This window comes from Penicillium macrosclerotiorum, assembly GCF_028827735.1.
Source record: "Penicillium macrosclerotiorum strain IBT 26536 chromosome Unknown utg000002l_segment0_segment0, whole genome shotgun sequence".
Taxonomy (NCBI): Eukaryota; Fungi; Ascomycota; class Eurotiomycetes; order Eurotiales; family Aspergillaceae; genus Penicillium; species Penicillium macrosclerotiorum.
The window spans coordinates 4,271,153-4,296,833 of NW_026643082.1; the positions used below are offsets into that span (position 1 = coordinate 4,271,153).

The following is a 25,681-nucleotide window of genomic DNA, read 5'->3' on the forward strand; positions in this document are numbered from 1 at the left end:
ATCCCTCATCAACTTGCTTCCGAAGCGAAGGTGAAGTGCTGCTTGAACTGAATCTCGGCGCTGATTAATCCCGGCGCTGAGTCAACTCGGCATATCACGTGATTGATGGCGATGTCATGCCCGCCGCCCCTCCTCGACGACCCTCCGGTACATCAGCGTGCCATTCCTGGACGCTTTGTCTATTCTTAGATGGCCTTCAGGGGCTTGATCTATCTTTATCAAGTGCTTGGTGCTCTGAAATCGATCGGGGTGGCAGCGGATGTCCTGATCCCACTCGCTTTTGCAGATTGACCCTACCTTCTTATCAGGAGCTGCTGCATTGATACAGATCCTGACCTGGTCTCTTGTACACCACCGTATTGGTTTGTTGGCAACCCAGCTACCCCCGTTGTGCTGGTTTCAAGGACAGCATTCTGTATCTAGCAAGTACCAACTCGGAGATGTCGTCCAATGCAGGACAGATCCCGGTTGTCTCTAAATCGGCAAATATCGCAAATACCTCGCCTGCGCCTGCGACATTCCACACAACAGCCCCATCCGACAGTGGTTCCCAACGACGTGTGGGGGGATCTGGAAGCTTTGGAGCCGGTCAGTCTTCGAGGGCGTCTGCTGCCAGGAATATTCAAATCCGAAAAAACCAGCATAAACGGCAGAGAAAACCACGGCTATTGGATGATGACGAGTATAGCGAATCGGTGGGTACTATCTGTATTCTTTTATTATTTCGAGTATTGCTTACAAAGGTCCATTACCTCTACAGGCCGTGATGAGATCAACCAACAGTCGCAAGGGACAGACGTCCATTACCCATCTGATGAACTTTTCTCTGCCACCTCGTCCACAATATCAGCCTCTGTCTCGCAACACTCGACGCTACCAGTCATATAACTCTGGCTCTGGTTACCATGCCGTAGATAAGGCGCGCTATGTTCATGCCAACTACCGCTTTATTGTCTCACCAGATCGCAGCTACCATGCCCAGGCTGCCAATGCCGATGTCCATCTAGATTGGGATTCTGTTCTTCAGGTCCTTGTTTCTGCTCAAACCCAAGCTGCCAGCTGTCCGATTTGCCTTTCTATGCCAGTTGCACCCCGAATGGCTCGCTGTGGACATATATTTTGTCTGCCTTGTCTAATTCGATATATGCATGCCTCTGATGATGACAACCATGTTCCCGAGAAAAGACCGCGGTGGAAAAAATGCCCAATATGCTGGGATTCTATTTATACCTCGGAAACTCGTCCTGTGCGTTGGTTCCGTGGTCAAGAGGGTGACCTCCCCGTTGAGGGTGGAGATGTGGTGCTGAGGCTGGTAAAACGAGTACCTGGCAATACTCTTGCTTTGCCTCGCGACGGTGCCGAAACCCTTGGGGCTGGTGAAGACATTCCATGGTTCCATGTCGCTGAGGTTGCGGACTACGCTCGCATAATGAAAGGAGGGGAAGACTATATGTCATTCCAGTACGATGAGGAAGTCGAAGAACTGCGGAAGCAGGAAATTGAAGATGAACTGTTGTTTGGTGACGAGAACACTTGGACTCGCAAAGCCATTGCCGCTGTCAGGGATGCGAAAGAGAAATTGAAGGGCATTGGAAATCCACCAGATGTTCCACGTCAGCCCTCGGCCTCTAAAATGACCGAAGAGTCTGAAGTAGAAGCCAGAGCTTCCGGAGCTGTTACATCAGAGGGCACAGCTTCATCTGCTAGCGGATCCTCCTCCAAACTTGTTTCGGAATCGAATACAGAGACTGCACATTCTGCTATCGAATCCATATCCACGCTAGCTACCCCGGAAAAGGCGGATCAGCTCTCAGTGGCCATGGACAAAGTTCGGCTAAACGCTGATGCCCCTATCAACCCAACTTCAAGGGGCAAGAGCAAAGAGACCCAAAGACCCCATCCTCCGGATCAGCCTTATTATTTCTATCAAGCTTTGCCTCAATTCTACTTGTCACCCCTCGATATACGCATTCTTAAGTCAGCATTCGGAGAATACGCCTCGTTCCCTGCAACCATTCTCCCTCGAATTGAACACATATCGACGGGCCATATGGTTGATGATGATCTTCGTAAACGAGTTAAATATCTAGGGCATCTTCCATACGGTTGTGAGGTGAATTTTCTGGAGTGCGACTGGAGGGATGTTGTTGTCCCCGAAGTGCTGGCACGTTTCCGCTCCGAAACTGACAGGAGGCGAAAGCGCAATCGTGATAAAGAAGCCCGTGAGGAGAAGGATCGCATTCGTGCTGAGAAGGAGGAGGAGGATAAGCGCTGGGCCACAGCGCGGCGCAAGCGACCAAGTTTTGGTAGTACTAGCGAAGCGCCCTTCTCGGCCCATGATTTCCAACCGCTGTCCAACCATTCCGACTCGCCATTGTTTGATGCTAGCGCTTCTTCGGCTTCTCCTCCTCGTTCATCTTCACAATTCGGAGCTTTAGCCTCCCCATCCACAAGCCCTCCGGGACTTCGTACTGTTTGGGGGACTACAGCTATCCCGTCCCTGTCTCCGACCTCGGCAACTCAGCAGGATATGCAAAATGACGGTTGGTTACATGGTTGGGAAGATGAGCTTTTGGCTCGCCAGACATCCGAATTGATTTCTCAGACTGCCCCTGAGGCCGATTCATCGGGTCCGTCCTCTACCGCCGGCGGCGGTGGAGGTGGAGGCAAGAAAAAGAAAAAGAACAAGAACAAGATTACCTTGATGTCAACTAATATTCAGAGAGGGGCATAGGCTCTGGTGGTTGGCAGGATTGGGCCTTCAGCATATACGTTAATAGAGACGGAAATGCGTTTGCTTCGCAGAACGTGATTTGGAGTGCTCTCTGTTTACTCTATCTCCTGTCTGTCTTCTTGCATCATAACACATCGCATCATAGTATATTACTTACCATTATTTGATTATTGAACCGAGAGTTCGGGCTTTGTTCACCTTTGCATCTCGGTTCTGGGCCCACATTCCAGTTCCCAACATTTTGAACATTTGATTTGATCGTCGGATTTCCAAATAAAAATAAAACAGAATCATGATAGATACTCCGATTCTTCTGTGCTTCCAAGGTATCGTAGAGAGACTGCTTTTTGATGGTCCCATCAGTCCTTGACAGCACTAATTGTGAACTATGTATTGTCGGCCACTAAATTACAGTTCCAACGCAGGATTTCCGCAGAGAACTACAAGCTTGGCAGTAAGATCGGCGCTGCAGGAGTATAAGAAAAAGCAAGTAGAAGAAAAATCATGACGGCCCTCGGAGCTTCAATAAGTTGCGACTCACGCAAGATTGAACAACGGCCCGGACCACCAGCGCCGAGATCAAGTTACAAGCGTCTGGCACCGGAAGTAACAAAAGAGTGCTTGTGTGGGGGAGACAAACAGGCCCACGTTGGGCGGAAGAGGCGCGAGCCGGGTGTAATCTGCAAGTAATTCCAGGTAATCGAATCATGTCCCAGGTATTTTTGCCGTACCCGCGCATACTCCCGAGGGCGGTCCGGTACACGCCAGGTACATGTAAACAATCCCGCTGTTTTTCTCCTTCCCCCCTCGACCCTATTCTCTTTTTCCACATCTCCCTCTTCGCCCCCCTCTCCACACACATTCAATTGCTGTCGGATCTCGGATTTCCGAGTAGGCAATCATGACTGTCACCCGCTCCCAAACGGGGAAAACTCCCAAGTAAGTGCTTTCTCACCGGATCTTTGTTGCGATCCACCCGCTGCCGTCCCACCCCCCCCCCGGTCGTCGTTGCTATATGAATTGGCTTCTCCCTGCAATTGCGCTCCGAGAACCGCTTGGAAATTGGATCCGCTAATATATCAATTATCGCTTTGTGTAGGAAAATGGACCGCCCAGGTTATATTGAAACCCCTGGCCGCCGTTCCACTCGCAAGAGCCTTGCGCTTGAGATGAGTGAGAACGACGTGTCCGATTCGCCCGCCCCGGCTAAGTCTACTCGCCGTCGCACTTCGGCCAAAGTCAAGTCGGAGGACGAGGATGAGGCTCCGGTGAACATTACGACTAATGGCAAGGCTGCTGCCGGCAAGCCCAAGTCGCGAATTGTGGACGGCTGGGAGGAGGGCTTGGACCCCAAGATCGACTACAGCGGACACTACGAGTTTGGCGGCTCAATGGGTGTGCTTGCCATGATGATTGGATTTCCCATGCTCATGTACTACATGTGGATTGGCGCGACCTACTATGATGGCAAGTTCCCTCGTCCGGCGGAGGGACAGAGCTTCTCGGAGTTTGTCGCACACCTAGGCAACTTGGTTTACACTGGCGCATTTCCGTCGGTGAAGGCTTGGACCATCTATTGGGTTTTCTTTGTCTTCGAGGGTGCCTGCTATGTTCTTCTTCCTGGCGTCTCTGTTACTGGCCGGCCATTGCCGCATATGGGTGGCAAGCAGCTGCCGTACTATTGCTCCGCCGTGTGGTCATTTTACACCAGCATTGTATTGGTCCTGGCTCTCCACGCGACTGGTGTTTTCAAACTGTACACAATTATTGACGAATTTGGCCCTCTTATGAGCGTTGCGATTCTGTCTGGCTTTTTGGTCTCAATCGTTGCTTACTTCTCTGCTTTGGCACGCGGGGCTCAGCATCGCATGACCGGATCTCCGATCTATGACTTCTTTATGGGTGCCGAGCTCAACCCACGCATGTTCGGTATTCTCGACTTTAAGATGTTCTTCGAGGTCCGCCTGCCCTGGTTCATCCTGCTGTTCCTATCCATGGGTGCTGCGGCTCGTCAGTATGAAAACTATGGATACGTGTCCGGAGAAGTTATGTTCCTCGTCATGGCTCACTTCCTCTACGCAAATGCATGCTCCAAGGGTGAGGAGTGCATTGTGTCTACCTGGTAAGCCAATGCAATATAACCAGGGGTATCTTTTCGTGGGGTCAACTAACCTTTCAATCAGGGATATGTACTATGAGAAGTGGGGTTTCATGCTCATCTTCTGGAACTTGGCCGGCGTTCCTTTGAGCTACTGTCACTGCACCATCTACCTGGCCAACCACGATCCGTCTGAATACCACTGGAACCGGTTCTTCCTGGCCTTCCTCTATATCGCGTACCTCTTTGTCTACTGGGTCTGGGACACCACCAACAGCCAGAAGAACCGCTTCCGCCAGCAGGAGCGCGGTACCATGGTCCATCGCAACACCTTCCCCCAGCTTCCGTGGCAGACTGTCAAGAACCCCAAGACCCTCACTGCTGCCGATGGCTCCAAGATCCTTGTTGATGGGTGGTGTAAGTGCAACTTTCCAGATAATAATTTTTTGCGCATCTTTCTAATGCCTCCAAATAGATGGCAAGGCTCGCAAGATCCACTATACCTGCGATTTGTGGTTCGCCCTGAATTGGGGCCTCATCACCGGCTTCTCCAGCCCCTTCCCCTGGTTCTACCCGGTCTTTTTTGCCTGCATGATCTCTCACCGTGCGCTCCGTGACATCCAACGGTGTCGCATCAAGTATGGCGAGACCTGGACTGAGTATGAGAAGCAGGTTCCCTACCTCTTCATTCCTGTGAGTTTTTTCCTTCATTAGGTACCTTGGAATCTTTTCTCACCGTATCACCCGTATCATGACTCTAGTACGTCTTCTAATGGCCACGCCCATCACTTATGGGTCCTATTTCCTGTACAATCACCTTCTTCTAATCCCTGTACAGGGGCTTGAGGTCAACCTACTTTCTGACGGCCCATCAAAACTCCCACGACCATTCTTTGGGACTTTCTTTTCCACATGACTCGAGATATTTTCTTTATAATGCTTTTCCATGGTTCGGTTGCTCTAGGATAGCCTTTTTTGCGGAATCCTCGAAGTAGCATTTCGTTCGTCTTTCTGTTCCATGTATATTATTTACTGAACTTCCTCAGGGGGGCTTCTCCTTTTTTTCATTCTTTGCGTGTCTTATAGATTGATTCACGTAGACATTCGATACATTCGACCCTAGAACTTTGTATGGGAGAAATATTCAACATTGCAGGTAGGGTTTACTTGTTCAAATAGTTTTCTCTGGCGACCAGGAGTTTCCCTTCTATTGTACCGCTGCTGTTAGGAAGGCCCTCGGTGTTGGTTCCACAGCAACCTATTGGTTTTCTATACTCGTATTTTTGTTATGTGTCTCTCCTCTCTCTTTCAGATACGTACTTCAGTATTCGCGTAGAGGACGCTACCTTGCTTGGATTTTGTTACGTACTGACAGGCTCTCATTCGTAACCAGGAAGGGCTCCCTGCTATGGAAAATCGAATACACGCTTGGTTCATTTCTTCTTCCAGATATGGTAAGGCCGTACCGAAATTATCCCCAGATGTGGATATAGGACTAGCAGATTAATTCTGATTTAAATCAAGAAAAAGAAAGCGCCTCGCGCACAGCGTACGGAACTGGCCGCTTCCTGGCAATACACACAACCCTCGGGGTCGTAACCCCAGCACCGCGCTGAGCCTCCGCATATGCCTCTTCAATAAGCTCATCGAGATGCTTTGCCTCCTTCTCCCGTCCCTCAGTCTTCATTTGCCCATTAAACTCCTTGATGGTCATCAAATGAATCTCTGTGTCGTGGCAAATCAAGTCCGGCCGTCCATGATAGAAGGTCATTTGGCTCTCCTCAAACCCATGTCTGAGCAGATGCAAAGGGAGATCAAATACCCAGTCATGGCGGCCCTCTGAGTGCACAAACTCCCTGATCTTGTCAAGTGACACAGTGTTCAGCTTCTCATCCGTCTTTTCAACATACGTGTGCGCGGTACTCAGATCGTCCCACTGGATCCATCCCCCGGGCTTAAGCAGCTTGATTACGTTCTTGATAACGGGTCCCGGGTCTCTATTCGAGATGGTAAGGAGGAGGAGACGTAGGTGAATCACATCATACCGCTCCTCGAGCTCGCTTGGGACCTCGTCGAAGATATCCCAGTCGTAAAGGCGGTGGATGTTACTGGGGCGCCAGCCGGGTGGTGGGAGACGGTCGAGGTTGATGTCGATCCCATCAAGGATAGCATTGGGGAACTCGTGCGCTGTGTCAAGAAGCCAAAGGCCTGTTCCTGCGGTAATGTCGGCGATGCGCGGGTGGTCTCCCACTGCGTCTCGGATGACGGGGTGCAGACTGTAGCCAAGACATTGCTTCCAAATGAGATATTGGTAGTTGAGGCGTTGGCTCCCTGCATGGCCGGAGTCAAGGAGGTAGCCCTTCCCTTCACGCAAGCCGAAGCCCGCAGCGTGGTTGAGAGGTGAAGTGTCAGGCATTTAACGAGATCAACTAGTTTAGCAGTGAAGAAAGAGATAAAATGAGTTCTACTCATGGATAGCAACGGATAGAAGATGTTGGGCCCTTTTATATACAGAATATGCAAGAATAGTAGCCGCAATAGCTTTTTAACATGGAGAGAGTCAACCAGCTTTCGGGACGGACTATCTATGCCAGACTCACACATATTGAACTTTCCCTTTGGAGAAGCATAGCTGTCGTGACACAGGACTGAAGATTATCGGTCAAGTCAACCAAGCAGCCGTCGGACATGCCCTCACCTGCCTTCCTGTCTGGCCTCTGATTCCTCAAACACTCGGTGCGGTGGGGTGTCTATTGGGCTTCATTGCTTGATCAACCACTTCAGTGGACATTGTTGAGCAACCTGTATGGGTGCAGGCTAGTTACACTCAGAGTGGGTGATACCGATGATCAGTCGGATGGAGTCATGATATTGTTCTAAAAACAAAAAGCAAAGTCACTATCGGTAATAATGGAGGACGGATGAAAGTCTATCTGGTGTAATCGAAGGCTGGACACGGATCTTCTTGACACGGCTGTACTCAATAGAAATGATCGGCTCGTACCCTACAGGTGGGATCAGAACTCGTGTATGATATATCAGATGTCGAAAACAAGGAATTCGTCAACATCACTCGCTCGACGAAGCTATAGGCATGCCTGGGTATGCGCGGGTCAGATGACTGGGGCCCCGCGGCGGGCTTATCGATAAAGTGTTTTTCGAACCAGCATCCCCCGCCACCTGCGTCCACCAGTTCGCCTATTTGCTCTCCGGAAGCCTAGGAAGCAGAAGATCGCTCGAACCAACACAATGCTTGTCCAGGAGTCTTACCATGATGTCCCCACCACGGCCGATGGCTCGGGAACGATGCGTAAGTAGCTCCCCCAAGTAGCTGCGTCATTCCCGCAGCCCAGACCCTGTCGCGTCACAGTCCTGACCGTCCCTGTCAGGTATCTATGTCTTTCACCCAACCATTCCAGGATACCCCAATGCTCGCTTCCCAGGAGTCGTCATCTTCAGTGAGATCTATCAAGGTGGGAATCCTATTGCGCAGAACTACCCGCTTGTTGATCGGGCTCTCCAAATCCACGATTAACCATTACCCGCAGTAACGGGCCCCGTGGCTCGGTTTGCCCGTCAGATCGCCGGCCAAGGCTATATCTGCGCCGCTCCCTCCAGCTACCATGAATTTACGGGTCCGGAGCCTCTGCAGTACAACGCGGAAGACACGGACAAGGGCAATGCGTGGAAAATTGGCAAGGTGCGCCCTCTTCTCCGCACTCCACGAGACAAATTGAGTCTCTTCCCCACGCTCGCTATTATATGCGGCTATTATTGACGGGCTCTGTGGCTGTGTCGAGGAACACGAATATGAACCTGTATCCTATTTTCAAAGCCCATCTTGCTGATCTGGCTTCGGATTAAATTAGAAACTGGCCGCCTATGACGAGGATGCCAGTCTGTCGGTCGACTATCTGCTCTCGCTGCCTACTTGCAATGGCCGTGTCGGCGCCACTGGCATGTGTCTGGGTGGCCACCTGGCATATCGCTGTGCCCTGGATAGCCGAGTCAAAGCTGCAGTGTGTTACTTTGCCACGGATATCCACAGTAAGACCCTCGCCAAGGGTAAGAATGACGATAGCCTGGCCCGGGCGAGCGATATCAAGGGTGAGCTGCTGATGGTAAGTTTAATATACTTCTCCCCGCAAGCTTCATTTTTCAGACTGGACAAACGCCCCTCGTAATAGAGAGAAGGTTTTTTAAACAAAAAGATTGGTTCCATCCTCGATGGAATTTCTCTTCACTTGTCTATTTCAAGAGGACTCACCTATGCCACCAAACACTCGTATACTAATGGATAGTTAGATCTTCGGCAAGAACGACACTCATGTCCCGCCCGAGGGCCGTGACATGATCCGCAAGACCCTGCATGAGAAGGGGGTTCTGTTCAGCTTCTATGAGGTTGCCTGGGCCCAACGTAAGTCTTGGAGAACCCTCGGGACTCGCGCACCAGTGCTTTCCAGATGACTGACCCCGGGGTAGATGCCTTTATCCGCGATGAGCTTAGCAAGGGCCGCTACGACCCAGCCATCACCAAGTCCTGCTTCGAGATGCTCCTGGAGCTGTTTGGGCGGACACTGAAGCTGGACCTGGGCGAGCATGATGGCAAGAAGTTGGTGGTCGAGGATGTCTGCTAAGCATGTTATCCTCTGCCTCGGTCCCAGTCGCCTGTCTACATCCATAGGCGGAACGCCTCGGGGTTAGCTCGCTCAGAGATCTTATCTACGTATTGCTGGAATAAACAACCCTAGTAATGCTCCCTAGATAGGCAGGCACCTCCGGTCCGTGTGCTCCGATCCGATGCCAGGGCGCTTTGGAGGTGGGACAGCATGCGCGCACGAAAAAAGGGGATGGCTGGCGGAGCTCAATAGCGTTTACGGCCGACAACGGTGGATTGCAAAAACGGCCGGATGAGATGTTTCAATGGGATAGAGCAGGATTGAGTTCTCTCCGAATAATTGAGTCTCGTACGCAAACAAAACGCATAGAGGTGACTCGCGGTAGTAACAAGCTATGGTTCTTGACCTGGCTATGAAGAGTGGAGTCTAGGGCGTTGCCTAATCGACCAAATTGCTCCATACTAGTAGTTCGTGGATATCCCCCGTACATTACGATGGTGATGATGATTCCGCAACGCAAGGGCGGGGGTGGCTGGGCCGAACCTTGGAAGCTTCTTTGGGGGCTTGGGGCGCCTGGAGATCCCAAAGTTTGGGGAAGGAGAAGGGGGGCGAAGGGCGGTTGTTGGAGTGACGGGGCGTCGGGGCTCGGGGCTGGCTAAAAGCATATACTACGTACCCCAAACAAGCTACATAATCTGCCGCCGCGACAGGAGGGATATTAATCACGACTCCGTTGTGTTTTGATTTGGCCCTGGATTCATTAGCGCTGCAGGTGTCCACTATTGATTTTCCTGATCAGAAGTCTCCAGAGGTCTGTCTCCATGGCGATCTGGTCTGTGCGGGTCCTACAGAAATGGATGCAACGAGTACTCTGCACACGATCCGACGTCACGGGTACGAAGGGAAGATATGCGGTGATCGATAGTTGGTGAGGTAGCGAGTACTCCGGACGGATAATTAGTTCCATCCTTGCACAGACGAGAGTTCGTTTCGCGCCTATCAGGCGCGCCCACCCTCTAGATATCGGTGGTCAGGATTGATGCTCGTACTGCCATGCCTCGATCATCTCTTCTCCACTCTGATTCCGAGTGTGACCAGCCCCAACCGTCCGTTCCAAGGATCCCACCAGCATCCGATGCCAGGATCACCCAAGGAACTTCGCTGCCACGCTCCGCCATCCATGGAACCTGCGGTCCCTGGTTTCAGAGGCAGCGGCCGCGAGGGCGCTCGGAGAAGTTTGGCCCTGCGGGGCCATACTTTGCAGTCTTTCTCCCAGCCATCAGATCTAATAATAGTTACCAGATTGCGTCCCGCCCACATTTGATCCACGTTGGCACAGGCTTTGGAATAGTGGTCTCATCTCGCTTGAATAGGGTTGGAAAGCATGCGAGAATATCCAGAGGAGAAAAAGAAGGTTGAGGACGAGATTGGCCGAGAGAGCCATCATCGCGCATCCTCCGAGCCCGTACTGTGTCGGCCGTAAAATACGACCTCGAGATCCAGAACATCACAAAGCTAAGCCGCACTAGCGTCGGCCATTCCCTGTTCGAGCCAACGTGGGCCTCAGGCGTCACACTCCTCAACTCCTCACCATCACATCCTTTTCCTCTCCTCCGTGGCTTTGTCGCTTCTTGTCTCTCCCTCGATTTCGGGTTCGCCTTGCTCTCCCTCTCTTCTCCTACCTACCCCTCCCATCGTGCACACCCGATCGTGACATTCGGTGAAATTTCCTCATTTGTGGGTCAGGGGACTCATCGCGACACTCTCCCCTCGCCCTCCAGCCCCAGCCAGCTTCGTCGTTCGCGCTACCACTTTGTCCGTTCTCGCGGGAAATCACCAAACTCGCCATGGGTTCGACACAATTCGGCAATTTCCACGTGAGTTTGCCTGGATCTTCACCCTGGATTCCGCACTCCACCCAATAGGCAGATCAGTCCACTAATGACCAGGCCTCCTCCACCGAGGGGGTATGACAGGACTTCTGTCGCGACTCAACATTACCCGTTTGCAATGTTCGTGAGACCTCTTCCAATGCGTCGATCGCGGGGTTCGTTCCAAACTGACCGGGTGTTCTTTGGTTGTATCTAGCTCTTCAAAGTCAACCAGCCTCCTGGTGTTAATTACGGCGGATGCGAACTCGTCGGAATCGGGCTGCACGGCGGCCGTAACCTCGCCAACCTAGGTATGCGCTCTGTCGATAGCTGCAGGTTCAGTGCAGGAGTCCGGAATTGGAAACACCGCTGTTGATACCGGAATTAGGCTCGATTCTCTTCGCCTTCATCGCGATCCTGGTTTCTCTCGTTCTGCTATGGAGGTCGGACAAGAAGCACGCCGCCGTCGGGCGCCGGTATGCATCCCCCGCCCGCCAAAAAAAAAATCAAGGGCTGGAAAATTAAGGTTCTTGATGAGCTGACGAGGTGAAACGGACAGTGAGATGCAAATGTTCTTGCTAGGCTTTATCGTGATCGAGATTTGCGAAATCTTTACCGTGGGCGGCATTCCGATCAAAGACGATGTTCGAAAGGTACAGTCTGGCAATCGGATCGTTCAGAGAGAAGCGTTGCTGTAACCGACAACTGACAATTGACGACATTTGCAGGGATTCTCAGCAGTCCACCTTGCAGCGATCACTGCAACATGCTGGATCTTATTGTTAAATGCACTGGTGGGCTTTCAACTACTTGATGACGGTACTCCGGCCTCCATTGGTCTCATTTCTGCATCTGCTGTGATGCTTTTCATTGGGACTGGGTACATCGCCCTCGACACTGCATTCTCCTGGACCGGCCACTTTGATTCGAGTCTCTCAGGTGAAAATCGCAACATTGGTCTCTATGTGTTGTACCAACTTTTCCCTCTGATTTGCCTCTTCTTGTTCTTCGTCCTTGAATCAGTGTTGGTGTTGCGAGTCCTAGGCGAATTCCGTCCGATGCGTATGTATTCCCCGTCCTTTTGGAGAGAGGTAGAGAGATGTTTATTAACCATCTATGTAACAGTCTACTTGCTCGGTGCAGCCCTTCTTTTCGCCATTGGTCAAATCTTCCAGTATGTGATCAGCGTCCATATTTGTTCTGCCACGTCTGGCAAAATCAATGGCACCCTCTTTGAAACCCTCTTCACCCTCCTCTCAGTGATGGTGATCTGGGGCTTCTGGAGCAGTATCACCGAGGATGACTGGCCCTTGCCTGTTGGCAGCGGATACAACTGATGTTCGTTTCAATCTCGTCTTTTCCTCGTGCCTTCCTTTTATCCATTTTCGATACATACACCCCATCTGTTCATTTAAAAATCTTTTTTGAGGCGTTCATTTATTTCCTGGTGACGAGCTTGTCAACGATGACCAGAACTTTTGACGCTGTGATACCACCACACTCTGAGTCATGTTTCACGATATTTTCCATCTGTTATTTCCTCTCTTTCCGTGCCTTTATGGTGGACATCACGTCCAGCTTTCTTTTCTGAGGATCTTCCTCCTGATCTCCTTTCTGGGAGGAGCTGTGATCTGTAAACGGGCTGGTCACTTCGCCATGGGCATGTCTATTTTTTCGTCCTGTTTTTGTCTGTTTTTATTAACTGTCAGATACCTCTCCGTCATGTAACTAAGTTATAATCTCTATGTCCAATAATTTATCTCACTCACGTCTCTTGTCACGTTGCACTATCTCAATATTCCTTCCAAGATGCGGAGAGCTTAGATCGGAGTATCGACCTCATACCTCTCTTAAGCTTGATATGACCGGGTTCCATTTCGATTCCCAGACTGAGCACTCCGTACACAGACCCAGGGGCTTGATGTGACTCGGTGTGACCTTAATCTACGCTAATTCAAAGGATGCCTTCACGTATCCGCGATTTGGGTATGACATTCAATGGCTGGAGGTGATGTCCCATCTGCGGCATCGTTCTTTTTCACCACGTCTGGTTTTCCTCCGAAGGGATCATCGGTTAGAAGCCTAGACGTTGTCAAGCAGAGATAAATAGCTACCTGTGTGCCAACCATTATAGAATTGACAGACAATAGAGTCCTGCTGGTCAATTTAGTTGTTTACAGAATATTCTTAAATTCTCGTTTCCAGCATCCTTACAGATAAGCTTGACCATCTTTTCAATATGCGCATCAACATCTCTGTCCTCGTCCTCGCGGCGGGCTTGACTAGCAGTGCCAGCAGCGAGGCCCCGCCGCTTCCAGACCAAAACAACACAGGCTTATCCTGTATGTAATATACTTCTGCCCTCATGGCAGGGATAAAAATAGCCGCGGCTTGCAAGTTGGACATCCATACTAAGTACAATGTCTAGTGCAGGAGCAAAACCGCCTTGCTCTCGAGCTCTTGCCTCCGACCTGCAACCTCAATGCATGTCTCGGTCTCACCGGCACTATTAGCTGCGTCGTATCAGCCCTTGGCTCTGGCGATACTAAAGCGCTTCAAAAATGTCTAGTAAACGGGCTGGCTGAAGTAGTTCCCTCCATTGATCTCGCTACCAGCTGCTACATGGAAAAAAAAAAAAACAAAAAAAAGCTAGAAACATGAGCTATACTGATAAGTCTCTTTGCTAGATCTGTTCCTGTGCCGCTTGCGTCCCTGCAGTCACTACTTTCCTGAACTCACTCGGCATTTGCGTCAGTTCTCCAGGTGGCGGCTCGACCACCACTTCGTTCTTTACCTCGTTCAAAACCGAGGCAGCTCCTACGCAGCAGTCGGGGATTCCACAAACAGATGCTACGATCACCTCTCAGCCTACTGGTGAAGACTTTTAGGTCCGTTCCTAATGAGTTTGTCACATATGCTAACAACTATAGCTCTCTTGGAAGGATGTTGTTTGTCTAAATTTTGTACTGTGGCTTTTTGAGGAGTCGAAGAACACGCTCTAGGCTGATTGATTTGGCATGTGTCTGATTGTGAATTCAATTTGTTCTTCTTGATGGATCGATTGCTTCTTTTTTTCCTTAGGTACGAGAGGTACTGATCGCTATGGTCCCTTCGTGTCACCGCTTGATTCCGCAATGTATTGAAATAGCGTATCTCGACAAGTATCGCATCCAAAGAGATTCAATGGACAGTATAGAGGCTACGTCTTCGTAAATCTAGGGATGAGGCGACTTCCTGATTTGGCTTTCGGGAGTTCAAGATATTATAAGAAATTTTCATAAAAAAGCCGTTTAAGCAAAGGCCACAAAAAGACCATATATAAACTATGTCTAAAGGGATATCTTGAGTCCCGTCACCGGAATTGTAGGACGGTATATTGTACAGTGCTCGGTTATCCCATAGACCCATTCAAGAGAGGGCTGGCGAACCGCTCAAAAACCAAAGGCAAATCCTAATCCAAATCCAAGGCCTAAAATCATATCTGATATGTATATCATATCGTACCCGATTCCCAAAATCAAAAAGGAGGGTGTATGGCCATTGCACAGATTCCTATCAAGGGAATCAAGTCCCTAGTCCCTCAAACAAGGGAGTCGCCTTGAGTACTGTTTTGAAACAGACTTTTTGTTGTTCCATCCTATTCTTTTATAACCGCACCTTGACATCCACGCAAGGGAGAGTCCACTCGCGGCGTCCAAGCAGGCTTCGTAGCCATTCCAGCCCCACGCCCGTCCACTCCTCCGGGCTTGATTCCACGCCAAGCCGTTGTTGAGCGCTCTCCAGGGCTGCTCCAGCCAGCACCTTAGCGGTTGAGTTAACGGTCTCGAAAACGAAGCCTACTAGGCTGTCGCCGGGGATCGGTGTCGGAAGGGTGGCGTTGCCGGCATGCGATACATTGTCGCTTGGCGTTGAGCTATAGCGCGGGGCAAACCAGTTGCTGCGGAGATCGAAGATGCAATGATCTGACCAGTGGCATGAAGAAACGAAGAGAATGAGAAGAAGGGCGGAGCAGTAGATGCAGGGTCGGTGGATAATGTAGGTGAGGGCAACGAAGGAGATGATGAAGAGAGGGGATGCGTTGGTCGGAATGAAGAGAAGGGGTAACCAGCTAAGGGCCAGAAAGGGTCAACATCAGCTTTTTGATCTTCGTGGCTTCCAGTGTCCCAACTGCAGGTAGGGTTAATCTTACCTTCGGAGACAGAACATGATGGCGTAAGATGGAGCCAGGCCCTGGAGCCGGCGTCGGAAGGCTGTATATTCAAGTGACACTGATGTATATTGTGGAAGACCAAGAAAATAAAAAGAAAAGTGTCAAATCGAGATCCGGGGTTATCAACAGCGGGCCAAATGCGATGCAAATGCCAGAGTGTGGTTGAAACCTAGTCCTAATCCGCGGGGGACGAAGTACAGGTCAGTGATGGCAGACCACCAGCCACCGTCAGCCACACCGCCGGGCAATTTGCTTCTCCAATTTGACCATCCTTTCGCACAACCTCATCTCTCCTGCTACCTTCTCAGACCCCCCTCTTTCGTCCCGTCCATCTCAATTATTGAGCCACTCACTTTTATCCCATTTTGATCAACTCCCACTACTGCTGCTGATTTGTCTTTCATATTTTCCTCTCGAAAGAGAGCTTCGTGAGAGCTTGCAAAGCTTGGGTTTCGTGCGGAGGTCGCCTGTCATCCACGGCGCGCGGCAGAAATGTCCACCCCAAACGATCTCCAGGCCCTCCTGGCTAGCATTCGTCCTCGTCCATCGCCGCCAAATGCTCCTGGCCAGGACCATTATCATCAACAGCGGCCACAGCAGGGCTTCCCGCCACCAGGCATGTTCCCGCCCCATCCGCAGCAGCAGCCGTATGATGGCCAGAGCTTTCCTCACCCCTATCCGCATGGTTATCACCATCCATCGGTGTCCTCTACCATCCAGAGTCCTTCTCCTATGAATACACCCCCTCGCCATGGCTCAGACATCCTTAGCCCTAATGTGCCAACTCCTCGTACCGAATGGCAACCGCAGCAACCGCAGCCCCCCCGACAGCAGAACAACCAGGACAGCGCAGCAAGCTTGCTTAACCTCCTGAGGTTCAGCCAAGGTCCAGCTGCGGCAGTTTCTCAGCCGGTCCAAGCTGTTGCCCCCGAGCAGTCGCGTTCTCCACCCGTTTTGGAGTCTACCTCGTCGCACGGACGAAATATTTCCGCATCGGACTTGGTCGCCTCTCTCTTTGGGAAACAGGCACCAGCTGCCACTGCTGCTGCACCTCCTCCTCCTCCCGCAGCTCCTGCAGGAGTTTCTCCTGCTCAGCCCGAGGGGCCGAATGATAACACACAGGAGATGCTGCTTCGCCTGCTCAACCGCTCCCAGCCTAGTGCAGGGGCGGCAGAAGCTCCAGCCTTGGTTGCAGCTAGTCCATCCATTCCTTCAGAGGCAGCTCCTACTTCGCAGGGAATCCAAGATGCCTTCGTGGAAGTTTTGGAAAGCAGCCCCAATGGGTCCGCGAAACCGGAAACGGCCGTGTCCCCTTCCAAGGAGTCTTTGTTTACCTATGTCAATCCTTTCGACCAATTGGCCGCGATTTCCCCTCGTAACAAGTCACCGCAGCCTAAGTCGGATGCGGAGGCTCCCGTTATCGATGTGACTAAGAAGCAGAAGATTCACGTCTCCGCCAGTATTGACCCCTCTCCTGCCCCCGAAGTTGCGGAACCCCCGAAGCGAAGCAAGTCGCCTGTCTTGGAATCCGGACAGCGTGAGGCTGTCAATGAAGTCGTGGGCCGCCTTGTGGATGAAATTGGACGATCCCTTAGCGGCGGACAACCTAAGCCCGTAATGGAAGCTGAGACGATTCCAACGGCCGCGAAGGAGGAAGATCCGTCTGAGGCTGCTTTTCTCGAGACGATCAGAGCTCGTTTGCGAGACAAGGCCGCAGAGGTCAAAGCCGCAGAAACCAAGGCCATGGAAGCAAGCGCCGCAGCAGCCAAGGAGCCAGAGCATCTGGAGGCATATACTGAATCGGCCAAGCAAACTGAAACGGACACGGCCCCCACTCCCGTTGGACAGAGTGGCAATGAAAACCCCGATGCCCTGGTCGATAGCTGGGAGAGCGCCGAGGATAGTGCCGAAAAGGACGAGGAACGCATTGTTCTCGTTCACAATTTCCCTTTGAGGCCCTTTATTTCCATCACAGTGAAACCGCAATCTGGAAAACTTGTGGACTTCCGCGATGATGGTATTATGGATATAGCCCGTCTTAAAAAGGAGTTTGACCAGCTTGACCGCTCTTTGACTGCGGCCACCTCTGACTATATTGCTTACGCTCTTGCAAAGACCGGGGGCATCAGAATTATTCGCCAGGATGATGGAAGTGACCGACAGGTCTTCCGCGCTACTCGCGATCGTGCCTTTAATGTCGCTCTCTGCACGTCTCCACCTGGAAGTGGTTTGTCCGACGTCCAGGCCATCCTTGGCATTGGCGTCAGTGGCACTGTTTATTGGGCTTTGATCTCTCGTGACGGCAAGGATCTCTTCGAGCTGGATGCATTGGAAAGCGAGAGTTTGATCTTCCCGCCCTTCCCAGCCTCCGACGAGAATACCTCTGGTGGTCAGCTGAAAACGCGGGCCAAGCGGAGCTCTCGTCACCCCGACCTATTTGCCATTGGTCGCGGGAAGAACATCTATGTGATTTCTCCCCAGGCCGCCATGAAGGCCAGCTATGGTGTGTCTGGCTCTCAGCGCACTGTCAACACGGAGAAGTTCTTCAAGGAGCGCGCCCTGAAGATTTCGACAGGCAAAGCCGGAAAGGACTTTGCCTTCAGTGACGACGACACCGTTATTGCTTCATTGGACAAAACTGGCCGTCTCCGTTTCTGGGATATTACCGACATTCTAGACAACCCTGCTTTCATCGAGGGTCCTCCCATGTCGGAAGTTCGAGTCCCTTTGAACACATTTGTCACTGGCTCTCCCGCCGAGAAGTCTTGGCCCACTTCTGTACTTTTCCTCGATAAGCTTCGCGCATATAGCAGATCTATGGCTCTGCGATATGTCTTGGTTGGTCTCAAGCAAAACCACACCTTGCAGCTCTGGGATATTGGGCTGGGCAAGGCCGTGGAGGAGGTGAAGTTCCCCCATGAGAACGAATCGGACGCTATCTGCAGTGTCGCGTACCATCCTGCGTCGGGTATCATTGTGGTCGGTCACCCCACACGCAACTCTATCTACTTTGTTCATCTGTCTGCGCCCCGTTACAACCTCCCGGTTATGTCCCAGGCTGCTTTCATCAAGGCTGCCACCGACAAAGAGAACACTCTACCGAAGCCTGAATCGACTGCGTGCCTCAGTGGAATTCGGGAGATCTCACTTGGCTCAAAGGGTCAGCTCAGAAGTTTGGAGCTTCTGCCTATCACCAAGTCTGCTACTGACAAGCGTGGCACTGAGGATACTGGCTTGTTCGAGTTGTACGTGATGCACTCCCGTGGCGTCACCTGCCTGAACATTAAGAAGGAGGACCTCGGATGGACCGATGACAACAAGGTTATCCGAGCTGTGGATGGCCTTGAGCATGGTTCAATCGAAATCAGCGATCTTCAGACCTTCCCGAGCTATGTTACGGATGACCCCTCCGTCAACGGTGATTCTGCATCAACTCCTTCCCGCACAGCGAAGGAGCCGACGAAGAAGACAGAATTCCTTGAGTCGAATTCTGGTGTCGTTCCATCTCGTAACGCATCGCCCACCAAGACTTCCAAGAAGAAGGTGAGCGAAGAGCTGGCCGAAATTACATCTGCACCTGGCAACAGTGAGAAAGCCGAGAAGAAGAAAAAGAAGAAATCTTCTACCGTGACTTCCGAGGCGGCAGTGAAGGCAAAGGAGCCTACCACTACTGCAGGTGTTCAGCCTCTTCCCATTGACAACCAACTGAAGGATGCTGAGACCCTTGCATCATCAACTGCTACGATGAGCGCAACTCAAGCCGCCGAGCGCGCAGTGCCTGCTGGTCTTGTCTCTAGTCTACCGAATGCCGGCCTCTCTGGCGAGGCTTTGAACAAGCATCTTGAAACCCTTCAGAACAGCGTGTCCAATGAGTTCACCAAAAGCCTTGGCCGCGAGTTTGAGGCGCTCTATCGTCGCTTCGACGATGAGCGCCGCAGCTGGGATGCCGCCTCGACCGCAAAACAAGATCAAGTTCTTCGCCTTGTTTCTAGCACCTTGTCTGACAACGTTGAGAAGAATTTGACCCGAATTGTCTCCAATAGTATTCAGACTGAGGTCGTCCCCGCCATTAGCGATGCCACGTCTGCTGCAGTTCGTCAGCAACTTGGAAGCGTGCTGAACGATGAACTGCGTCAAGCTTTACCCAAGTCTGTTACCAGTGCCTTACAGCAGCCGGCTGTCATGAAGGCTGTCGCCGACTCGGTTGCTCAGAAACTAGCCCCACGCATTGATGCGGAGATCGCTCGAGCCGTGCAGGGTCTGGTTTCTCCACTGATGGACAATATGGCACGCAGTAACAAGAAGGCTGAGGCTGATATGGAGCAATTCTTCCACGCCCAGGTCAAACAGCACGAAGCTCAGCGCCAGAACGACCACTCCAAGATTGAAGAACTGTCGGCTCGTCTGCGGGATATGTCAGCCAGCATGGCTTCCATTAATAAAGACAACGCACGCATGGTTCAGTTCATTGAAGAGAAGGCTGAGCTGGATGACATCCAGACTTTCATGAATATGCATCAGCACGAAGCAGCTTTCACAAAGGTTTGTTCTTCTCTCTTACCCTCCCTAGAACACAATACCCGTACTGACTTTCTTATGTATAGTGGCTTGAATCGGAGCGACAGGCTGATTTGTTTGATAAGTTCTTCGCCTACATGGATCCTGGTTATTTGAATAGACTCACTCTGCTGGTTCGCCTTTCTGTCGGCGCCGCCGTTACTTCGTCCCTCCAAACAAACGTGAACCGGCGCCTCCAGTGGCTCAGTGTTGCTTTGGACGGTGTGGATCCTCAGAAAATTCAGGTATGTTTTTCTTCGATAATTCGGCTTGACTGTCACACTTGCTCATATAAAGTTCTTTTTCAGGACCCAACTCAACGCATGTCCCTGTTGGAAAATCGTGACATGCGCGAAGTCGTTCCTCTGACGGCAAATATACTCACCCAGCGCCTCAACGCCTTGTACCGGACCTTAGCTCAGGCCAACCCGCCGCAGCATGATGTCATCTCGCATGTCGCCCAACTCATTCGTCTTTTGCAAAAACTGCATAGCGACTACACCCGGTAAATTCTCCATTAGCAGTCGTTCTAACGAAATGACCACACGCACACATCGGAGTCTTTAATTGTTATTTGCGACTTGACGTCTTATGAAATTCGAAGCATGAAGTACCTAAAGCGCGAATGACTAGCAAGAAGGACTTGGAAGCATGAAAGATGAATTGCAGAAATATAGGCCTGGCTGTCGACCAGGATCTCCACATCATCGAAGTTCACCCATCTCCATGGTGAAACACTCTAAGTGAATGAGAAATGAGTGAAGGCTTTCCGGACCCTTCTACACGACACCGTTCTTTTTTCTCGCTACTGGTTAATTATTACCTGGCAACTTGGCTGGTTATTTCGGGTTTGTTGCAGGCCACCACTGTATTATTGAGGCCTCAGCATGCTGTGCATTTCTGGACCGAAATGCTTTTTGTTTCTTGGGATTTTAGCTCTTATTCCTTTTTTATTATCTCTTACGTATCGACTACCCTCATACGGTGGTTTTTGATACTTGTATCAATGCATGGCGTTGGCTTTTTTTATTCGTCATTGTACTCTCATGGTCCTCTTTTACCTCGTCTGCTTGCAGAAACTATATGATGGCCTTTAACTATCATTCCTTGCATCCATCTTATATGTGATCCTATCTTGTCGAGTACGTAATCGCAAAATGTCACCAATGACGCTTTCCAGTGTGCTTACCTTGAGAAAGTACATTCGATGATCCTCAATGTCGTATATACAGTTCATCAACAGCCAAGAGGGCTGGTGGTTGTCGGTATCTGGGGATTGAGAGATCAATCAGGGTGGGAAGTATAAGGAAGGATTAGCCAATACAAAAAATGCGAATTGTATTCACAGATGTCTAGATATCGACAGAGATGATAGATAGCATATACACACGGCACCAAATAGAACCCTCAAACGTCCGACAGTCATCATGAAAAAGCTGAGTAGAAGTGAAAATAGAAGTAAAAATATTGAATGAGCGAATGAAGAAAATGAAATTGGGTCTTCCATAAGATATGAAAGAATGCACTCACGAGTCACAGTATCTCTCTGTGAGCGAGTAATAGTCCATCTCAGAACCAGATAGCTTTATAGCTTTGGCATACGTGTGCCCACAAAGCTGACAGCTGAAGTTCTTAAGTTGGCACAGATGAGTCCTCGTGCGCATCACGCACTCCGCTCGCCGGTTCATGAAGAACCAGGTTCACAGGCCTTTCAGGCTCATCATCCTGCCCCACACCAGGCTGAAGCTGACTCGAAGGCGACCGCGGACGGATGACCGTACGACCAATCCGAAACAATGGCGGATGTGGCGATTCACGCTGTGCACCCCGCTTGCGAGTTCGGGAACTTGGGTCGGCAGCATCAGTATGGGGCATCGCAGTACTATGAGTGTGTGGAACGTTCGAAATCGGCACAGCATCAGGCTCATCAGCACCACTAGTACTGATGGCACTGGAGATAGTGCGTGGCAAGTGATAGCCTGCTTTTCCGACGGGAACGGAAAGTCCGTGTACTACCTAATCAAAGGCATTAATACGGCATATTGAGCCACCAATTTTATATCACTTACAATGCTGCAGATCACCAAGAACCACACAATAATCTCCACAGCGTCCATGACCTTTTGTGCGTCTTCACGTATCTTACCATCAACGACGATTTCCCGAAGGAACTCCCGGCTGATAGAAAGGTAGAAGATGGCACCAACGCCAATTGGACCAAAGAATCCAACAAAAGCCGCGTGAGACAGATCTTCAATCTGGTGTATGTACTTGTGCATTGCAAAGACGATCGGCATGCGACGCACCAGTAGAATCAGAATTCCCAAGAAAATAAGTCGGTAAATGGAAATGACGTCGTTGTTCAGGAATGAGGACCATGGGCAAACCGCTCCAAACCACATGAAAACCGACAAATTGAGAAGCATATCAATGGTCGGTTGAAGCGAATCATCCATAGTCTCGAGACGAAACCAATCGCTGTTGGCTATTAGCTAGATTTTCAGATGGTCTTCACAGAGAAACTTACTCCTGTGTGAACACGTTTCCAGCAATAAAGCAAGCGAGAAGATCATCTGTCCCAATAAGGCCACAGGTTCCCACCACGAAAAGCTGTGTTCCGAGTTAGTAGACAGCCAATTTTTTGACATGTAGGCCACAGATGAGAACTCACAGCGAGTGCGATGGCAAAAACCAGAAAACTTTCTCGGTCAACATAACGCTTCTCTTCTGCCCAGTGAAGCAACTTCCGAGAAATATAGCCCACCACAGTGCCGTAGACAATACTGAGTAAGATGGTATATACCCAGGTCTCGTAGAGCCATAATCCGATGGCCTTCCCGGCCGATCCACTGTATCCAGCTCCATTCATTCCAGTGTACTTGAGCAGATATATTCCGAAGAAAAGAAACGGATAGCCAAGACCATCATTGGCCCCGGATTCAGCAACAATAATACGCTGCAGGGAACGCGGAACATGTTTATCTGCAAACCTGCCCTTGACAATGGAATTGGACAGAACGGGATCCGTCGGCGTCACACATGCGGCTATAATCAGGGCATGGAGAAACTGAAAGTTCGGAACCATGGCCCAGATGATTAAGCTGCTGCACATCCACATCGCAGCCATCCCCGGTCCCAGCAGCAGGGACAGACTTCGCCATTCAATCTGGAGATAGCGCTTGGGAAGCTGCACGCCAGCAAGGACTAGTTGCACGCCCAGAACCAGACGGGTGAAATGAAGCGTGATCGCCTCGAGGTTCTGAGCAGAGTGCAAGGCATAATCCTCCGGTCTAATAAAATTGGCTGCATGAGGAGAGAAGACCACTCCTGCCAAGAGAGAGATCACTGTCCGTTCAGTTAGAAAAAATTAGGTCATGGCCTAGTTTGGGTGGAGTGAGAATAACTAACATGCTTCAGATAGGTAGAATCTCTCTTTGCATAGGTATGAAACCAGTCCAAAGAGGGAAATAAATCCTCCAAGGGTTGCACAGACGATATTGAAATTGATCAAAGCGAGTGTCGGCATATTACTCTTGGCTGTGTTCTGGGCAGCGGGGTTACGTACCCACTGGCCACAACGATAATGGAGATCTAAGGGTTCAGATCGGGCCGACCAGGCTACATCGACAGGTTTCACAGTTCCTTTTTCAGAACAAGAGGATTGGGATCAGATATAGACAATCTATCCACAGCGAAAAAAGCTGGTGGTGGGAACAGTTAAAGCGAATGTTATCGAATCATCACTTTGGGAACCTGAGCAAAATTGGAAGCGATCTTGAGGGAATTTTGGTATATCTTCCACGATAATTGAGCCACGGTGAATATCTTTCTGGACGACTCGAGAGTTGAAATTGTGTTAGACGTCAAACGATTGCAGGATGCTTGCGAAAGAAAGGAACCCGGACGGTTTGCGGAGGGCGAAAAGTTCCGAGTGGATCTTGGCGCCGTAGAACCTGCTACAATGCATTAGTGCCTTACACCGCCCCGCGCCCCCAAGACCTTCCAGGTATAGGCACTGATACTGTTTAAAGATCTACACGATGCATCGCTGCTTGGTCGTCTCGAAAATGTACATCAAACTTCAGAAGAAAGCTTACGGGGTTCGCCATGTGAGGTACAGCTCATCCAGCTCCGATTCGGTGTTATTTTAGCTTAGAGAAACAATCAAACGATCAGAAATCGTCCTGGAATACTTCCTCTTGTACTTCTCGTTCATTGGCCAAAGCCCGGGACTTCTCCTTCACGCCTTGCTGGGCTCCATTGACTGCCAGGCGATCGGCAGCTTCATTTCCAGGGTCGCGATTATGTCCCTTGATCCACTCAAAAAGTGTCTTGACTTTGAGCTCATTGCGTTCCTCGATTTTGACCAAAATAGACTCAACTAGGTCACGATTCTCGACAGGCTTCTTGTCTTTGGTCATCCAGTCGTTGCGGCGCCAATTGATAAACCACACGGTCACGCAATCAATCGCATACCGGCTGTCTGTGAAGATCGTTACATCCCGATGGCGGGGTGCGATGTCGATAGCTCGCAGAATAGCTGTCAGTTCGGCACGTTGGTTTGTCTGCCGGCTCCCTTTCAACGGCTCGGAAACATTTCTACTAGGAGAATGAGATATGAGTCAGTGAGTTAAAAGGGGAGGTAGTTATATCTCTGCCTGTATGTCAGGAAGGGAAACAAACCTTGAGTCGCCCGGTCCAAAAAACACACCAACCCCAGCCGAAGCCAGTTTGGTGCCATTCCGCAATGAACTACCATCGGTATATATTCTCAACATCCCAGGGATTCCGGAGGCTTGTGTCTTTGTGGCCGCCTTTTGAGTGGGGGCTTTGTAGACGATCTTGCCGGTGGCTGGATCTAGCAACACATTCGGGTCAAACCCATCTTCCGCACCTTGCGGTAAAGGACCATCTCCAGGTGCGTATTCGATCCCATCGGGATCCATAGGGTTTTCTCTCGTCATCCCGCGAGCGCCGGCAACCTTTGCGACATCCCCAAAGCCGACCGGGGAGGCGGCCGTTCTTGGCCGGCATTCACGAACTCTTGCGCTTCCTCGCGCGTCGGGAATTTCCTGTACCGGGGTCGTGTGAAGCCCCGAATTTGCTCTTGTGCGGTAGCCCAGTCCGTATATACACCAGGAACTCGGCCGCGCTGGATTCCGTAAAACCGCGTGTTCTCGGGACCGTTTGCGGAAGCGCTTGCGGAGGGTACTTTGGCGCCGCTCAGGAAGGCGTTCGCATCTTCGAAGGTCAAGAACGATTGAACTTGATGAAACACCCCCAAATTAGCGACCTGGGAACAAATCTACAGCACAGAAATCTTTCTGTTGACCGGGGGGGGGAGATAGGGGAATAGGGAAGGGCTCACAGATCGCTCCCTTGAAGCCCGTAATCTGAGCAAGGCAATCATTCCAGCAGTAGTATATCCCAGGCTTGGTGCCCTTCTTAACTGCATAGTATTTTGCGGAGGCGGTTCTCTTGCGCTTTGTGCCGGCCGTGGGTGAGGGCGACGGTTTGGACCGCGGAGAAGCTTTCGGCACGGGCGCCGGGCTCGGCGAAGGGGTAGTTTCGTTCATCGGGTTCGGCTGAGCG

The 25,681-nt window shown here is 50.9% G+C and overlaps 10 protein-coding genes across 10 annotated transcripts; 6 read left to right on the forward strand and 4 right to left on the reverse strand.

The window, feature by feature from the left end:
* Positions 1-440: 440 nt before the first annotated feature.
* Positions 441-2,734, forward strand: N7462_002673 (RING-type E3 ubiquitin transferase MAG2; the record flags this gene model as incomplete). Its single annotated transcript, XM_057074399.1, has 2 exons — positions 441-695; positions 761-2,734. 2 exons carry the CDS (start codon positions 441-443, stop codon positions 2,732-2,734), a joined length of 2,229 nt encoding a protein of 742 aa, XP_056938040.1.
* A 1,103-nt stretch (positions 2,735-3,837) lies between these two features.
* Positions 3,838-6,290, forward strand: erg4 (c-24(28) sterol reductase; the record flags this gene model as incomplete). The annotated part of the gene is made up of 4 exons (XM_057074400.1): positions 3,838-4,856; positions 4,918-5,249; positions 5,308-5,525; positions 6,282-6,290. 4 exons carry the CDS (start codon positions 3,838-3,840, stop codon positions 6,288-6,290), a joined length of 1,578 nt encoding a protein of 525 aa, XP_056938041.1.
* Positions 6,291-6,351: 61 nt separating this feature from the next.
* On the reverse strand, positions 6,352-7,248 carry N7462_002675 (class I SAM-dependent methyltransferase; the record flags this gene model as incomplete). The annotated part of the gene is made up of 1 exon (XM_057074401.1): positions 6,352-7,248. The coding sequence occupies one exon, from the start codon at positions 7,246-7,248 to the stop codon at positions 6,352-6,354; it is 897 nt and encodes a 298-aa protein (XP_056938042.1).
* An 833-nt stretch (positions 7,249-8,081) lies between these two features.
* Positions 8,082-9,469, forward strand: N7462_002676 (dienelactone hydrolase family protein; the record flags this gene model as incomplete). Its single annotated transcript, XM_057074402.1, has 5 exons — positions 8,082-8,142; positions 8,381-8,532; positions 8,702-8,953; positions 9,138-9,249; positions 9,315-9,469. The coding sequence occupies 5 exons, from the start codon at positions 8,082-8,084 to the stop codon at positions 9,467-9,469; spliced, it is 732 nt and encodes a 243-aa protein (XP_056938043.1).
* Positions 9,470-11,298: 1,829 nt separating this feature from the next.
* N7462_002677 (chitin synthase export chaperone) lies at positions 11,299-12,659 on the forward strand (the record flags this gene model as incomplete). The annotated part of the gene is made up of 7 exons (XM_057074403.1): positions 11,299-11,328; positions 11,377-11,418; positions 11,540-11,633; positions 11,711-11,798; positions 11,882-11,975; positions 12,051-12,384; positions 12,448-12,659. The coding sequence occupies 7 exons, from the start codon at positions 11,299-11,301 to the stop codon at positions 12,657-12,659; spliced, it is 894 nt and encodes a 297-aa protein (XP_056938044.1).
* A 902-nt stretch (positions 12,660-13,561) lies between these two features.
* On the forward strand, positions 13,562-14,210 carry N7462_002678 (uncharacterized protein; the record flags this gene model as incomplete). The annotated part of the gene is made up of 3 exons (XM_057074404.1): positions 13,562-13,664; positions 13,751-13,890; positions 14,010-14,210. The coding sequence occupies 3 exons, from the start codon at positions 13,562-13,564 to the stop codon at positions 14,208-14,210; spliced, it is 444 nt and encodes a 147-aa protein (XP_056938045.1).
* A 757-nt stretch (positions 14,211-14,967) lies between these two features.
* N7462_002679 (uncharacterized protein) lies at positions 14,968-15,528 on the reverse strand (the record flags this gene model as incomplete). Its single annotated transcript, XM_057074405.1, has 2 exons — positions 14,968-15,430; positions 15,512-15,528. The coding sequence occupies 2 exons, from the start codon at positions 15,526-15,528 to the stop codon at positions 14,968-14,970; spliced, it is 480 nt and encodes a 159-aa protein (XP_056938046.1).
* Positions 15,529-16,024: 496 nt separating this feature from the next.
* Positions 16,025-20,598, forward strand: N7462_002680 (uncharacterized protein; the record flags this gene model as incomplete). The annotated part of the gene is made up of 2 exons (XM_057074406.1): positions 16,025-20,074; positions 20,137-20,598. 2 exons carry the CDS (start codon positions 16,025-16,027, stop codon positions 20,596-20,598), a joined length of 4,512 nt encoding a protein of 1,503 aa, XP_056938047.1.
* A 1,123-nt stretch (positions 20,599-21,721) lies between these two features.
* N7462_002681 (putative Na/H antiporter) lies at positions 21,722-23,615 on the reverse strand (the record flags this gene model as incomplete). Its single annotated transcript, XM_057074407.1, has 5 exons — positions 21,722-22,105; positions 22,159-22,567; positions 22,617-22,699; positions 22,761-23,434; positions 23,498-23,615. 5 exons carry the CDS (start codon positions 23,613-23,615, stop codon positions 21,722-21,724), a joined length of 1,668 nt encoding a protein of 555 aa, XP_056938048.1.
* Positions 23,616-23,945: 330 nt separating this feature from the next.
* N7462_002682 (RNA-DNA hybrid ribonuclease) lies at positions 23,946-25,665 on the reverse strand (the record flags this gene model as incomplete). Its single annotated transcript, XM_057074408.1, has 6 exons — positions 23,946-24,045; positions 24,187-24,218; positions 24,283-24,691; positions 24,773-25,161; positions 25,224-25,354; positions 25,458-25,665. The coding sequence occupies 6 exons, from the start codon at positions 25,663-25,665 to the stop codon at positions 23,946-23,948; spliced, it is 1,269 nt and encodes a 422-aa protein (XP_056938049.1).
* Between the last annotated feature and the right edge of the window lie 16 nt (positions 25,666-25,681).